This window comes from Garra rufa, chromosome 3, assembly GCF_049309525.1.
Source record: "Garra rufa chromosome 3, GarRuf1.0, whole genome shotgun sequence".
Classification (NCBI taxonomy): Eukaryota; Metazoa; Chordata; class Actinopteri; order Cypriniformes; family Cyprinidae; genus Garra; species Garra rufa.
In genome coordinates this window covers 52,937,960-52,956,249 of record NC_133363.1, presented here as the reverse complement: position 1 = coordinate 52,956,249, position 18,290 = coordinate 52,937,960, and the positions used below count along the sequence as shown (strand labels likewise).

General features: G+C 36.4%; 1 protein-coding gene across 1 annotated transcript; it reads right to left on the bottom strand.

Annotated features, from left to right (window-relative positions):
* Window positions 1–4,498: 4,498 nt before the first annotated feature.
* On the bottom strand, window positions 4,499–7,689 carry LOC141332204 (uncharacterized). The gene has a single exon (XM_073837318.1). The coding sequence runs from the start codon at window positions 7,523–7,525 to the stop codon at window positions 5,360–5,362; it is 2,166 nt and encodes a 721-aa protein (XP_073693419.1). The 5' UTR covers window positions 7,526–7,689; the 3' UTR covers window positions 4,499–5,359.
* Window positions 7,690–18,290: the final 10,601 nt, after the last annotated feature.

Below are 18,290 nucleotides of genomic sequence, written 5' to 3'. Positions count from 1 at the left end.
CTTCGCCCAGCTGCTTATCACTGGGCTGAAAGTGAGCGTGCCTGAGGGCACAAAGCAAACACAAATAATCAGCAAGCCTTTGAATTAAAACTCATTACTGTAACCATTTGTTAAACTGACATTAGTAATTATTATAGAGGGTTGATTAGAATATTTAAAGTGATTACTTGAAGAATTAGATAAATGCCTTTACGAAAGCATAATGATTTCTGGTTGTGGCTATAAATTGTTTTGTATGTTTCCTAAGAAATAATATTAGGCTTTCAAAATTAGGCTTTCTTAATTTGCATAAAGACAATTATGTGTATCAGAGACAGACATTTAGTCATAAACCTTTGCTCTTTGCAACATTTGAACAGTAGTCTTATGATCAGTTGCAGAATGTAAGTAACAGTTCAACCAAGAATAAAAATTCTGTCATTGATTAGTCACCCTCATGTCGTTCCAAACCCATACAGTAAGGCCTTTGTTCATCCTCAGAACACAAATTAAGATATTTTTGATGAAATCCAAGAGCTTTTTCACCCTGCAACACAACTGACACGTTCAAGGCCCAGAAAGGTAGCAAGGACATTGTTAAAATAGTCATAAGATTGGTTCAACCATTATGTCATGAAGCTTCGAGAATACTTTTTGTGTGCAAAGAAAAACAAAAAGTCTTTGTGCACTAAAATTATTCTTGTAGCTTCATGAAACTAAGATTAAACCACTGATGTCACATGGACTATTTTAACAATGTCCTCACTACCTTTCTGGGCCTTGAACATGTCAGTCATGTTGCTGTCTGTGCAGGGTCAGAAAACTTTGGGATGTCATCAAAAATATATATATATATTTTTTTTGTTTTGAAGATGAACGAAGGTCTTACGGGTTTGAAACTACTTTTTAATTTTTGGGAGAAATATCCCTTAAAAGACAAGTACAGTAACCCCAAAAGTATATGGACACATAAAATGTATGAATGCCATTAAATTATAAATAGCAGCATTTACTTTAAAGATAGATAGGACACACACAGACACTCTTTCTCACATGCACACACACACACACACACACACACACACACACACACACACACACACACACACACACACACACACACACACATGTTGGGTTTACATGTTTTATGGTGACTCTCTATAGATTTAATGATTTTTATACTGTACAAATTGTATGTTTTATCCACTTCCCCTAACACTGCTCCCAAACCTACCCCTCACACAAAACTTTTTGCTATTTTAGATTTTAAAAAAGTTAAGTTTACAATCTTGTTTTCTGATGGAGACCAAACATATTTCCCCACAAGGTCGGAATATGTTCAAAAACGTTTTATTATGTTTTTAAAGTCTCTTACTGTATTGTCACCAAGTCTGCACTCTAAATACTATCAGCATTTAATTTAATACTATTAGAATTGAAAATTATTATTATTATTTTAACATATTTTCAAATGTAATTTCTTCCTGTGATGCAGTCTCTAGTATTGATCCTTCAGAAATCATTCTAATAGGCTAATTTGGTCCTCATTAAACATTTTTTTTATTATTATCAATGTTGTAAATTCAGTTGTGCTTATAAGTTTAAAATACACCTTGCAGAATATGTTAAATGTTGATCATTTTAACAAAATAATAGGAATCATGAAAATTGCATGTTATGTTTTATTTAGTACTGTCCTAAATAAGCTATTTCACATAACACATGTTTTACATATAGTCCACAAGAATAATAACTACATTTATAAAAATAACTCCATTCAAAAGTTTACATGCCTGCTGTTCTTCAGATATATCCTCCAGCTCCTGCAGATTCTTTGATTTTCCAGCAGCATCTGCTTTTTTGAACCCTTTCCAAAAATGATATATGATTTTGAGATCCATCTTTTTACACTGAGGACAATTGAAGGGACTCATACATAACTATTACAAAAGATGAAAACATTTACTGATGCTCAAAAAAACAACACAATGCATTCAGAGCCGGGGGGTTTAAACTTTTTTTAATTGGATGATCAGGGTAAATTGTACTTATATTGTCTTCTGGGAGACTAAATATTTATGTAGTTTCCGAAGTGCATTACTAAATGGTAAAAAAAAAAAAAAAAAAAAGTAAACAAAGTAAGAAAAATTGACACATAATCCTGTTCAAAAGTTTACACCCCTGGCTCTTAATGCATTGTGTTGCCTTCTTAAGCATCAGTAAATGTTTCACCTTTTGTAATAGTTATGTATGAGTTCCTCAACTGTTCTCAGTGAGTGTGAAAAGAAAGATGGATCTCAAAATCCTACAGTCACTTTTGGAAAGTGTTCAAATATGCAGAAGATACTGGAAAAACCAAATTATGTGCAGGAGCAGGAAACAACAGACAGTATTGATATTCAAGGGTATGTAAACTTTTGAAAGGGACCATTTTTATAAATCCAGTTATTATTTTGTCTTGTGGAGTATATATAAACGTATGCTATGTTAACTAGTTTATTTAAGACAGTACTAAAAAATAACACAGTTTTCATGATCCTTCTTATTTTGATTTAAAATGTAAAATTATTAACATTTAGCATATTCTGCAAGGGGTGTGTAAATTTATGAGCACAACTCGTCACCTTAGAATTATAAGGTTCTATCTGCGTTCCGAGTGGTTTTGAGATATTGAGCTTCAAAGTTTTTGCATTCTATATAGTAAAAATGATATGGGGAACAAGTCTCTTTCCTACATGAGAATGACAGAGACCCTAAATGTATTCTAAATGTACAATATCAAAATCCTCTCAGATTTTTAAATGGGGATTTTGGGAACAGGTCAAATGCAGATAGAACCTTCTAATTCTAAAAAGTCGTTTTCTGCTTGGAATTATAAGGTTCTATCTTGCAAAACATTAATTAAAGCAACAATTTTCAAGAAATAAATGTAGTTTACTTATAATTTGTTTTAAAACATAAATTACTGTTCTAACAATGTGTCAACATGTATGAGAATTTAATGTTTTAATGCTTTCTTTATCACATTTATTTAATATTTTAGGACAAATATTTTTTTCTTGTTTAAGTTAGGCATAAAAGGCAGTGCTGAATATTTTGTCCAGAGCAGATGTTAATTTTATAATTATAGTGGGTAATTAAAGACATTATTGCAGAAACTGTTAAAAAAATCAGCTTCTCTAATCCATCTGACCAGGACTTTATTCCACAAAAAGCCATATTCAACCATATTCGCAAAACTATCGTTTTCAACATCTTTAATAACAACAGTTTGATCGCTATTGACCACATTCAACATCAAACGACAGTGACACTTATATTTCATTATGTACTTTACATTATGCAATTGCTCTGCAGTAAAGCCATTCAAGCCAGTTGCAGATACTATTATTTGTTTTATGCCGGTAATGTATATAATGCCGGTAGCGGTAATTATGAGTAAAAAAAATCACGCCATCATTATGTTTTAAACAGTGCCACTTTGAGGAATAAATGTGAATTGCACTCATTGATTCTTAATCTTTCCTGCTGTTATGGAGCAGTCCGGTGACATGACAAAGAAAGTTGATCCTGATTGGTCCTCTTGTTTGCATTCGAAGTGCTGATTGGCTCACAGATAGAACCTTATAGAACCAAGTTATAGTTCAACTCTGCAGATAGAACCTTTTTCTTTTCTAAATAAAAAGTCCTAAAATGTACACAACTTTAAAAAAAAACATCACATAATGTAAATAAGTTGTCACAGAATAAGAATATGTGAATAACTCAATTTTGACAAAAATGTCAGATAGAACCTTATAATTCTAAGGCGACGAACTGTATGTTTGTGGAAAGATCAATTTAATGCATTCTTGTTGAATAGTATTAATTTACAATTAATTTACTATTTACTGACCCCAGACATTTGAACAGTGGTGTATCTGACCACCCAAAGAGGAATCTAAAGTAATCTCACACAGAACCGTACCCACAACAGCAAAACATGTAGGAAGCTGTCAGTTTTCAAGCGATTACACCAGAGTGCTTTTCCTGTGATGATGTGAAGGCTGAGCACGCCAATTATCCACAACACTGCATGACAGTAAGGAGTTCTCTGATGTCTGGCCAGATTTATCTGATTGGATAATCAGCTGGTACTGAGTACAGAACAACCTACAGAACATGTGTTCTGTACTTTCATAGTACCACCGTCAATCACTGAAAATCTCTCAGTGTACATGTGGAACAAGGGAAAAGGGAAAGCATGAGATGAGAAGTATTGAAAGGACACATTAAAAATAAAACTGGGGTCTAATTACTTTTACAGACTTGAGTAAACCCTTACTTTTATCAAAGCTGCAACCTACAAATGAAACCACAACTTGCCTATTGATTTTATAGGCATGCATTACCCATAGCATAAAAAAAATAAAAAAAAAAAAATACTGCATGTCTCAAACAATGAAGACAGACCTTTAAACCTTATTGAGCACTTTAATAAAGAGTTTTTAAAAAATCAAGAAGTAGTTAGAGCAGGAAATTTTGTGGTTTGTAGTTTAAACAAGTTTATCAGTACCTTACTGTACCTTCATATAGCCTCAAGAATATCAAAACATATACTGCAAACCCCCAAGGAAAGTCACTGGTACACGATTGTCTGGCATTTCAAAATGCTTGTGAATTATGACCAACTTAACTCTCACAGTGTGGCATAATGACCAGACTGTCCACATGCACGCTGACCGCTAAAGAACTGATTTCAGAGCAATTTTTGTCAGATTACTGTCATGCTTAGAAAGCATTTTCAAATCATCTTGTTACAAGATTTGTTAGGCACAGTTTGGTAAAAAACAACATTTAACACACATGATAGAAAGCCTTTTTCTCAGTCTGGATCAGACTGAAATCACAACAGGGAATAAAAATCTTGACATTGTCAAAATGGACTGAAATTATGGCTCCTTAGAGAACAAATCTCTTAAGACTGGATGACACAGATGGAAAGTTCCTTCAAAATTAAAAATAAATAACCCACATTACTCAACCAAGTATCCTCATGTATGCAGTATGCTCTCTTGTTTGTTATGTGACTGTTGAACAACTGTTTCGCAAACTAAGAGATCAGTGTGACCAACAGTAGAACATTTATTGCCTCTTGAGGACAGCAGAGAATGAGGCTCAGTGGTTTTAGAGTCATTCCTCCTTGCCCCCCACCTCACATTTCTCACTTAGCAGATTGTCAGATAAACATCCATAAATAATCATGGATTCAAAATGTCAAAGGGAAAGGATGGGGTGCTACCCTCAATTCATCAAATTCCTCTTGAAACTCTCGCTACTGTGAAGTTACAAAACAAAGTTTATTTACAATTTCACACTGTCCTGTCATAGTCCAACTTGCTTAAACATGGGATTTAGTTACGCTACCAGATATGTCAGCAGCCGCTTTATCACCAGCACCAGCAATCCAGTGATAGCAATCGCTAGTGTTCTTGTTCTGTGGTTTATCTGTGTAGCGCGTACAATAGATAATGCCCAGGACCACCATAACCACAATGAAGATGCAAAGTGGCACTAGCAATCCGACTAGCAACCAGCTAGTTCCTTGGCTCTGGTCGCTGCTGTTGCCATCATCAATGATGACCTCCTCTATTCCTCTGGACTGCATTGGAAACAGGGTGGACATTTGTTGCCCTGGACCAAAGGTGGTTGATTCATCATCATACACGTCAACATTATCACGATCTTGTTCATAAGACTCATATTCTCCAAAAAGGTCAAGAGGGTTCTTTGCAGTTTCCTGTATCTCAGGCTTTGTTTGGGTTGAGCTGAACCAGAGCCAATTCCAAGCTCCGCCTGAAGCTGTGGAGGAAGGGTGGACTGTGGGAACCGTGGTGCTCTCATCCTCATAATAGTCTGATGTGGGCGTCAGAATTGTTGGTGGAAAAAAAGCATTATGAACTGGTTGTTCGGGATTAAGCTCACCATCAACATTAGTGACCTCAGGGGAGCTTTCAGTCGGCGTAGTTGTTTCAGGTTCCTCTTCAGTTGTCCAAATCAGGTCTGTCGGAACCGTCTCCACATTGGGCAGCTCAGTCTGCCAGTTCAAATCAGAATCAGGTGGAGTGTGCCATGGGTATACAGGATCCTCTGGTTCCCAAATGGGGTTGTGAGTAATCCATGGGTTGGAGACAGTGGTTGAAGGAGACTCTAGGTCTTCCCCCACGAGACTGCAGGAATATTGGTCAGGTTGAAGAGTGTAACCTTCTTCACAGTAGCAGTCAAAGGCTCCCGCATAATTGACGCACATCTGTTCACACATTCCTTCAATTTGACATTCGTCAATGTCATGACAGTGACTCTGGTCTTCTTGTAAAGGGGCATAACCAAGATGGCAGTGGCAAATGTGTGAGCCCAGTGTGTTCTCACACGCATGCTCACATGGATTGTCCAAACACTCATCCACATCTTCACAGGTACCATCTTCATCTTGTCGGTAGCCATCGCGGCAGTGACACTCAAAGGTTCCAGGAGCATTTTTACAGATATGCTCACAGGGACTCTGTAGGCATTCATCGACATCTACACAGCCCCGTTCATCAGGTGCCAGCATGTAGCCATCAGGACAAGCACAGCGGTAGCCATCCATCACAGGCAAGCACTCAAACTCACATGGAGCCCCATTGCAAGGGTCAGGCGGAAAGCAACTTACCCCATCCTCAGCCAGGAGAAAGCCATCATTGCAATCACAGTAGTAGTGTGAGTCATCCTCAACGCAGAAATGATGGCAACCTCCATTGTCTTTATCGCACCAGCTGGTCTTAGGCATATCAGAGCAAAAAGGTGGTTTCCTTTGCCAACCTACAGTTCCATCTTCCTTTTGTGTGCATAGAATTGACTGGTCATCTTTAGCAGGACAAGGTACAGCTGCAACCGATCCATACGGAATATGTGTTAACATAGTACTCAGCAGGTTAAAAGGTGTAGTATACAATGTATTCCCACCACCTTCACTAGCAATAGCTGTACACATGCCAGGGAAGGTGTACCTGCACAGGTAGCCATCCACTGAAACCGAACAAGGTCCGTCTTTCCATTTCAGATTATGCTCTTGCTCATGGGCCGCGGTGCTGTAAGGCATCGCCACACATCGTGGGGATGAGCAGGTACTGGCCGAGTCCTCTTGCAGCCAGTTGGTGTACTGGGTGTCCTGATCTCCAGTGATCCACGAGAAGCCACGCAGGGGTCGGGTGGGCGAACATTGTCGGGGTTGTCTCTGAAGGCCAATCCAGATATTTGCCCTGCCTCTGTGGTGTGATCTCAGTTCCACATTCAAAAAGAGCTCCTTCACCATTGCTGCTTCCTTTGGATGCCGGATGGTGGCTAGGTTTCCTCCTTGTTCCTTGCAGCTCCGCCAAGCGTCCAGGAAGATCTTGCGCTGAAAATAGAGCACGTAGCACCCATCCTCGCTGCAGAGTGCATCCTGTTCATTCAAGTCCTGAGTCTGCACCCCGCAGAGGCACAGTAGTGAGGATAGCAGAATAACACAAAGAACTGGACAGCCCATATCTCACACCTACTCTATTTTCTATTGTACTTTCCCTTTTTAAAAAGGCTTAAGCATGCTAAAATACAGTTTAATGTCTTAGTTGCCCATATTTCTTCTGCTTGTACCGGTATTACAAACTTTTCCCTTCTTCTCCTCTCTCTCCACCCTCCTCTCTCTGTCCTGTCCAGTGGTGATCTGTGCCTAAGCTGAGTACTACAATCTCACCCTTGACGTTCCAGCAAGAGAGAGAGAGAGAGAGGGAGGGTTGAAGTGATGGAAGGAGGGTAGGAGTGACTGAAGAAAAAGTGGGGAGTTGAAAAAAGATGTTTTTGGCACAGGCAGAACCAATGTGTGTGTGTATTTTGGGGGGACTGGGGGGAAGTGCAGCAGTCTCTGTGCCTCTTCACCAGAACGAAACGTATGTTTCTCATAAGAGTGCGCATGGAAATGGTTTGGGACTCTACCCCTACCCCACGACCCCCCGCAACCCAATACAACTCTCCACCCCCACCAAACTCCGAATGGTGGATAACTTATAACATACTTCTGTTTTTTACCCATGTACAAAACTAAAGAAAATTTAAACAAAGGCTGTGTCTTCTATAACATTTCCACTTGCATCTGTCAGCACTTTCATTTTGTTTGTGATGTCTTTCTGGGCATTTGGTCAGTCCTTGGATCTATTTGAGCTGTGACACTGTGGGTTATCACAACATATAAAAGCTATTGTGCTCTTAAGCAGGTCTGAATCTGGACATTTTCCAAATGTCCCCCACTTCTCTAAAACCTGGCCTATAAAAATGAAAGACAGAAACATAGTATAAAAATAAAGTATGTTACTTTACTGTACTAACACATTTTATTTGATGAATGAATTACACACAGACTGTAATGAAAAATATGCAATCACGTGTGATTAACAATGTCTTATAAACATTGTTGTGTAAATATACAAACTTGTTCAATGAAACAAGTATTGTTCATACCTGACTACTGGAGCATAGAAAAACTCAAATTACCTGAAGTCTGCCAGCTGCCTGTGAAAACACTGCAACATCAACAATCACTGTGCACCGGAACAATAATAGATCTAGTTATGCTAGAGGTTAAAGTATCCACAGCCGTAAGGAACGAAAGCAGGTCTAGCTTTGTTAAGAAAACAGAGAGGAGGAAAGACTGAGATGGGGTCTCAGGCTGTATATGGTCGTAATGGGGATAACGTTCTGTGGGGGGTTAAACAGGAGCAGCCTGAGGAGGAAATGGCTGGATTTCTCTAAAAGATCATTTAAAAAAAAAAAAAAAACACTTGTGTTAACTTCGACATTACAATGAACAGGATTTGTACAGACACTGTAAAATTAATTCCAAGGACTTTTCAAGCACTACTTTTTTGATTTTCAAGAACTTCAAACAGAGATCTTACTTATCAAACTTTTCAAATTATCAAACTGTTTATTTTCTAACTGCTTGTTTTCTTTAAAATAACAACATTCTATTCGTGTTTTTTTATTATATAATTTACAAAAAAAGGCCTCTAACACTAGCTTGCTCTATTCTTTTTCTATTCTGTTTTTCTTTTTATTTATTATATAATTAACAAACAAAAAAACACCTTGCTATATGCACTGCGTTAGGCTAACTGAGACTTGTCATAGCACTCTTTTGTTGATTTTGATTGCTTCTATTGTCCTCATTTGTAAGTCACTTCGAAATAAAAGCGTCTGCTAAATTACTAAAATGCAAATGTAATCAAACAATACTTTAAATATTTTAAAAAGATAAATAGATAAAGTCTGCAACTAATTATTCGCAAGCCATCATTTCAGATCAGGACTCCGAGACTGCAGAGCGTGAATCATTTAATTTGAATCATTCAATGATTCACAAACCCGCTCCGAAGTTCTGATCCAAAATCAAATGATTTGCGATATGCAGTCTGAATTCCCAATCTGAATCAAAAAATTCACACTCTGAAGTTCTGATCTGAAAAATGATTCACGAACCCGGTCCAAAGTTCTGATTCAAATCTAATGATTTGCAATATGCTCTCTGAATTACCGATCTGAATCAAACAATTCACACTCTGAAGTTCTGATCTGAATGATGATTTTTGAACCTGCTCCGAAGTTCTGATTCAAATCAAATGATTTGCAATATGCGCTCTGAATTCCCGATCTGAATCAAACGATTCACGAACCTCGCTGCGAAGTTCCGATCTAAATCAAATGATTTACAATCTGTGATTCGAAGTCTTGATCTGAATAATGATTCGGAAACCTTGCTGCAAAGTTCCAATCTAAATCAAATGATTCACAATCCGTGCTTCAAAGTCTTGATCTGAATAATGATTCAGATCAGGACTCGGAGCACAGATTGCAAATCATTCAATTTGAAAATTGATTCACGAACTCGCTCCGAAGTTCCAATCTAAATCAAATGATTTGCGATATACGCTCTGAATTCCCGATCTAAATCAAATGATTCATGATAGGCAAACTGAAGTCCTGATCTAAATCAAATGATTCACAAACTCGCTCTGAAGTTCCAATCTAAAGCAACAGATTCACAAACCCGCTACAAAATCAATCAAATCAAAATGATTCATGATACACAATTTGAAGTCTTGATCTAAATCAAATGATTCATGATACGCAATTTGATTGAAGCACTTCAAAACAGTGATTCATTTTGCCACACAATAGTTTAAATGATTCTGAATTTTGAAAAGCTCAGTTTCACTCATTAATATACATGCTCTTTAAAATCATTACGAGTGATGTCGATAATTTGATTTGGTTTTTGCTATTGAATCGCTTGAGCTGAATGATCACGAATCAATTGGAGCTGTTTAATGATTTACTCAATTGATTAGGTTCATCTGTTCCTCTTTTCGAGTCTTCAGCCATGTTTACACAACACTGTCAGTACTACTACTGGCTTAGCTCGCTACTTTTATGACTAACTAAAATAAGCAAAAAACAATGTTTTTTTAATTGTTGAATTTTGCGTGAAAAGATATGTGCTAATTGAAAAAAATTAAACATTTATGATAATGCCTTTCAATAATCCAAGCACTTTTCAAGTTTTCAAAAAGTCAAATTCAAGTACTTCAAGCACTTTAAGCACCCTGTATGAATTTTGAATGAAGTAGAGATGGTGTATCAGTATACAGTCGTGGCAAAAAGTTTTGAGAATGACACAAATATTAGTTTTCACAAAGTTTGCTGCTAAACTGCTTTTAGATCTTTGTTTCAGTTGTTTCTATGATGTACTGAAATATAATTACAAGCACTTCATACATTTCAAAGGCTTTTATTGACAATTACATGACATTTATGCAAAGAGTCAGTATTTGCAGTGTTGGCCCTTCTTTTTCAGAACCTCTGCAATTCGACTGGGCATGCTCTCAATCAACTTCTGGGCCAAATCCTGACTGATAGCAAACCATTCTTTCATAATCACTTCTTGGAGTTTGTCAGAATTAGTGGGTTTTTGTTTGTCCACCCACCTCTTGAGGATTGACCACAAGCTCTCAATGGGATTAAGATCTGGGGAGTTTCCAGGCCATGGACCCAAAATGCCCCAAACAATCAGAAAGAGGCTTCATCGGAGAATATGACTTTGCCCCAGTCCTCAGCAGTCCATTCGCCATACTTTTTTGCAGAAGATCAATCTGTCCCTGATGGTTTTTTTGGAGAGAAGTGGCTTCTTTGCTGCCCTTCTTGAGACCAGGCCATCTTCCAAAAGTCTTGGCCTCACTGTGTGTGCAGATGCGCTCTCACCTGCCTGCTGCCATTCCTGAGCAAGCTCTGCACTGGTGGCACTTCGATCCCGCAGCTGAATCCTCTTTAGGAGACGATCCTGGCGCTTGCTGGACTTTCTTGGACGCCCTGAAGCTTTCTTAACAAGAATTGAACCTCTTTCCTTGAAGTTCTTGATGATCCTATAAATTGTTTTTTTTTTTGGTGCAATCTTAGTAGCCACAATATCCTTGCCTGTGAAGCCATTTTTATGCAACACAATGATGGCTGCACGCGTTTCTTTGCAGGTCACCATGGTTAACAATCGAAGAACAATGATTTCAAGCATCCCCCTCCTTTTAACATGTCAAGTCTGCCATTCTAACCCAATCAGCCTGACATAATGATCTCCAGCCTTGTGCTCTTCAACATTCTCACCTGAGTTAACAAGACGATTACTGAAATGATCAATGAAATGCAGTGGAAAGTTTTTTTTGGGATTAAGTTAATTTTCATGGCAAAGAAGGACTATGCAATTCATCTGAACACTCTTCATAACATTCTGGAGTATATGCAAATTGCTATTATAAAAACTTAAGCAGCAACTTTTTCAATTTCCAATATTTATGTAATTCTCAAAACTTTTGGCCATGACTGTATTTGAGAGTTTTTATTTTACTCTTTTATGAAGGCGAAAGGGTCATAAAACTTGTCACACCCTTGAACCAAGCAATTTGACTCCTGTTGTGGAGATCATTAAAAGCAAATATCACATCATAATGTTTTAGAGAGGTGTCTAAAGGTTAAGGAATCCGTAAAGAATTTTTTTTTCAGTCCATATGCACAATGATAAGCATACACAATGTCAAAGTCGTTGGCAGTAAACAGAGATTCTTCTAACAATCCTAAGAGCATAGGCAAATCTAATCATGCACTGTGCAGATGTTCTATAAGAACATCAATCATTTCCATGGAAACACTCAATGTGAAAAATGCAAAGCTTCACTTGCAAGACAATTCCAGGAAGCTTTTGTTATAAGATTTCAAGAATGCACAGGCCTGCAAAGTCCTGATAATAATATGAAAATTGTCTTTTTCAAAAATATATAAAACCAGCCTGAAGATTGCATTGCTAGGAAAAGGGCATGTTTTAAACACCTTACTTGACTCATGTCATCTTTTTTCATCTCACCATCAGTGCTAACGTACCTGTTCATCTCACAACTCCATATCTAAGGTACAATGAGGTGAAACAGAGGTCAATCTTCAGGACAGCACAGAAGATCCTCAGGGTATTTTTTTCATTTATTTGCCTTTTTTTTCCTGGAACCGTCCACCCACCACCTGTAAAATTCATTCGCTCTTTTCCGCCCTCAAGATCCCTCGTTCTTAATATTGTTCTCCGGTCTCATGCTGCATCCACCAATCCTTTATATCATGCAGAACTGAATTCGGTCACCCACTAGCTGCTCTGTAAAAAGTGTCCCTAATTCTTGCATGTGATAATTATATGAATTAGAGCTGTGATTAGCACTGAGAAGAGAATGATGAGATGTTAAATGTGGAACAGACATTCATGTCTTCACATTTTAAGCTTGTTATGCTCTCATGCTGTTGGCAGTGGCCATGTACTTGGCAGAAGACATTACTGCTCATTTAGCTTTCCTCTGTAACATAATGTTATCATTTTTAAGATACTGATGCAAATGGAAGCACCATATAGACTACTAATCATTCCATAGTCTTAAGAGACACCATGTTGTATGTTACAATGACCTTACTAATCAACATTCCCAGCTGTGTTTGGAAAGAAGGATCTTGATGCAGGATGTATAGTCTTATGCAGCTTTGTTTGACATTTTTAAAATTCATAATTCAGTCTTTGATAGCATTTACGGAAAGCCCTCTGCCTGAACCATAAGTCGTCTCAAATCCAATTTAGCTGAAGCGGTCATCCTAAAGATACATTTCTGGGTCAGGAATTACTTCCACATATAAAGCAAACAGACACAGATGTATGTGGATCACATACATCACGTTCAGACACTGTGCATGACATCTATGTTTATGTATTAGAGCATCTGGAGATCATCTTTTGATTCAGATAAATGCTAGAAAGGCACAACAGATTTGCACATACATAAACACTGTCCTCCTATATCTTAGATAAGGATTGTCACCTGTATCGTTTTTGCTTAGGCTTACAGTGGATTCTGAAAATACTTGGAAATACTTGGAAGAATTATCTCACCAGACAATTTTACTGCCCAAAAATCTACTTGTCTTTGGGCAGATTTCCACAACATTAAACCCAGTTGGCCTACTACTGTTAAACTCAGCATGAAATAAGAATTCACCTCATCTGTTTTCCAAAGGCATGTTACATATCATTGTGAACAATTAATCTGTGCACATCTTTCATTTTTAGAACCTCATAATGTTCTGACCTCGTAATGTAATAATAGCTTGACCTTCTGGTGAAAACAACAGACTAACCTTTAGTGACATATGCAAAACTTCTCCAATCATTTCTGCTGCCTTCACAAACTATGTGAAACTTCCCACTTCTGAAGTCGTAATCACGAATTTGTTGCGTTCAAATGCTTGATGTCAGAAAGAACAGGAATCATGGAAGATGTCCCAATCGTGATTGCATTCTCTGGGGAAATCTTGTTAAAGCCAAAAGATATTTAGTCAATAATCCAAGAGATTTTGTATAAAATGTAGTGTCCCATTCATTGGAAACCATGTAAACACAGCGCAATCTAGATATTTACCTTGGTCACACTTCTGAAATTTAATTCAAATAAATGCTGTTTTCACCATGTTTAATAGAAATATACATGACTATAACAGCAAGAGAAAGCAATGTAGATGTTGTGGGAAAAAAACAAAACCTTACAGTAGCTAGGTTTCTCCCCTCTGCCATGTTTCAAGTTGGCTCGCCCAACTCAGAAACCCTAGAATCTAAATACTCTATAAACATTTTCCAACATACAGGAAACTTCTACTGTATTTATGAAAATTCTGATAGAATGTGAATGCAGCTTTAGTCAGCCTAAACCCCCCCCATGCAAATTCATGTTCATTCGCCTTCAATTTGAGCGAAATGCCCACTTCTCAAAATCCAATCAACAACTGATATATGGGCCATTCTACAGAATTGGTGCAAACTGCTGTCCCACAACCCAAAAACACATTTAAAAAGCATAAGTATTCAAATCTTTGATGTTTACAAAAATCCTTCTATTGCTTATTAAAACCAACAATCATTTTTAAAATATCAGTACGCTTAATATATATAAAATCATAATTTATTGGGTACTCTCAATTGGGATATGGCTGTCCTGAACCTTAAGCACTAAAAATACCAAACACCTTTTTTCTGCAATTAAGCACACTTTTTTGGGAGTTATTCCATAAAATTTAGTTTTTATATGAGAGAACTGTGCTAGCTAACCATGTGCTGATTAGCATCTTTGAGATAGGTTCAAAATTATCCAACATTGTCAAATTCAACTGACATTTTAGTTTTTTTTGTGTGTTATCCCAAAAAATTGTCAGTACTGAAACAGTCACTACCGAAATAATAATGAAAGGAAACACATAATCCTTTATTTGGGGGAAACTAACTAAATTTGAGTACATTTATGAAATTCCTTTCTTTTTTGTATTTTAGTATGTTTTAGTAGGATTTAAGTATGCAAGTTAAAATTCTGTAATGTGATGTGGTTGCTACCAAAACCAAAAAATATGCAGTCACAACTGGAACATTGGATGTTTTGTCAAAAATAAAGTATATTGAATTATCAACTAAGTTTTTGGTTCAGTGTATAATGAATCTTTACATTTCAAATCAGTATTATCAACTTTTTGCCTTATACAAAAGACTAAATACAACAAATCTCAGAAATCACACTTGTAATATTGTAAAAAGTTGAACTGTTATTGATTTACCTCTAAAAATGTTAAATAAAATAGCATAACAATATATTTACAATGTAGATGTAAGCAAAATCTTAATAGGTCAACATAACCCTTCTAATTAAATTATTATTAGTGTGTTTTAGTAGTGACAAATTCGGGGAGAGGACAAATATTCCAAAACTTTCTGAAAATAAATTATGAGAATTAACTGCACAATTACTAAAAATGTGTACCTTTGATATTATACAATTTGCATACATACAATTTTTTTGGAAAAATAATTTTTTTTCAAGATGTTTCCAAGAATGGCCCACATAGAACAAAGTCCCCACCCTACATTTTTTCCTTTTTCATGATGTTAAACTGTACATTACAATAAAGAAAAAAATATCTCTTTGTACTTCCGTTTCATTGCAAAATAAAGGTTGTGTTTGCGGGCATGTTAAATATTTTCACACGGCAAACTGTAGACAAGAACGCCCTTTAATGCTCGTCTGGGAAACCAATCCTTAGAGTTTAAAGGCACAAAACAGAGTGTGGTGGTCGCAGTTAAAAGACCATGAGTCTCTGTGAGCGCTACTTCAACAGAACACACACGAAGAAGCTAAAGCAGAGTGGCTTTGATGCAAGATGCTATACTAAGTCCACCAACTACAATCTGGCCCTGGTTACGAGAGTGAGGAGAAAGTCTGATTAACATTGGGGTGAGTGAAATGTCAGAGTATTTGTGTACCCTCCCCTACACCCCTCAGGGCCAGAGCTCTTACTATCCAGAGCAGGAAAATAGACCTAGACTGAGGCCCAAAAACAACCCCCTCCACTGCACGAGTCTCACTGTGAAACATAATGGGTGTATTGACTCAAGAGTCAAGAGCGGTATTCAGGTTCACAGTGATGGAAAGCTATATTTTGAATTGTGCAAGATGCGTTTGTGAATTTATTCAGCCTGATCTTATTGGCATTCATAGGGATTCATATGTAATGTTTGCACATACATCTGGATATGCACTGAAACGTACTGACAGCATGTAAAACATAGAAGTATTTACTTACGCACAGCTTAAGAAATATTTAAATCTATATAGATGAATTTTTTATTTGTATTAAAAATGTATTTGTTTAGTTATCATTTACTATTATACAGATATTTTTAGTTCCCTACCTTACCCCTACTCTAAGCCTAATCACTCAATATAATAACATATTAATGTATAGGCAGTGACAAATACTTTCATTACCAGACTAGACACACACAGACACATATATAAAATGAAACATCTTAAAATTTGCATTTCCATTGTCAAACAAGGTAAATACAGTGTGTCAGAAAATGTCATTGATTAATTACAACAAAATCAACCTATTCAATCTATGAAATCAATATTCAATATGAATTAAATGATTATTTGTACTTCTCTAAAGTTACTGTATGTTTTAGATGCTGTGAATATGTTAATGTCATACATTTCATTATCTTCGCAAATGTATGAAAATGTCTGTGTGCTAGAACCACACTTTAAATATGAATACCCATGATTGCAGATGAGATCATACTGGTTTATTTTTGGCTGCTGCTGTTGTCAATAGAAACTATTTATATTTAATTTAACCAAATTGCTTTCGTGTTCTTTCAAAGAGCGAACATCTATTTACTAATCGAAAGAATTACTAAAAAATATGACAACCAGAAGAATAGCAGAATCAAAAACAACATCCTTAAAACAAGAAAAATGACATGCTGTTGAAGTCAAAAGTTTACATACACCTTGCAGAATCTGCAAAAAGTTAATTATTTGACCAAAATAAGAGGGATCATACAAAATGCATGTCATTTTTTATTTAGTACTGATATGAATAAGCTATTTCACATAAATTACATTAACATTAACATATAGTCCACAAGAGTAAATAAAAGTTGAATATATAAAAATGATCTATACTGTGTTGTTAGCTGTGTTTTTTTTGGTGATAGTTGTTCATGAATCACTTTTTTGTCCTGAACAGTTAAACTGTTCTTCCAAAAAATCCTTTAGGTCCCACAATTTCGGTGGTTTTTCAGCATTTTTGTGTTTTTGAACCCTTTCCAACAATGACTGTATGTTTTGAGATCCATCTTTTCACATTGAGGACAACTGAGGGACTCATATGCAACTATTACAGAATGTTTAAACGCTCATTGATGCTTCAGAAGGAAAAACGATGCATTAAGAGCCAGGGGTGTAAACTTTTGAACAGAATGAAGATGTGCATTTTTCGTATTTTGCCTAAATATCTTTTTTTTTGTACGTCCCTTCAGAGGCTACAGAAAATAATTACATGTTTCCCAGAGGACAAAATAAGTTAAATTTACCCTTAAGTTAAATTTACCCTGATCTTCAAATTCAATTTGAAGTCTTGATGTATTGTGTTTTTTTTTTGTTTTTTTTTTTGAAGCATCAATGAGCGTTTGAACCTGCTGTAATAGTTGCATATGAGTGCCTAAGGATTTTTTTAAAGAATGGCTGTTCTTGACAAGGGACTCATGAACAACTATCACTGAACAAAAAAAAAAAAAAAAAAACCCAGCTGTGGATCATTCAGGTAACAACACAGTGTTAAGAATCAAGTGTATTTTGAACAGGGTAATTTTTATATATTAAACTCTTATTTTCTCTTGTGGACTATATGTAAATCTCTTTTATGTGAAATGTCTTATCAGATCAGCACTAAATAAAAAAAATAACAACAATTAAGATTTTGCAGATTCTGCAAGGTGAGTGTAAACTTTTGACTTCGACTGTACTGCTGAAACTCCTAAACGTCATTTTAATCAATGCAGTTTTAAGACCATTTACTCAGATACTCTAAACATTCTTAAATGTGTATTTTTGTTCTTGAGGTCAGTGTTTAGTCACCGGGGGAGTGGGAAAATGGATTTTCCCATGCTATCATTTCTATACATCATTACTTGTAATGAAGCTAATAGCAATGACCCTCACTAACAACTCGTTATATGTGATTGCACAAACACTTACGCCATTAATCCCAGCCAGAGAGGGGGTTTCCATCCCTGCATTCAGAATAGCAGCAGAGCCCAAACTCTTAATCTTAATTCAGAGCGGGATGCAAAACTATTT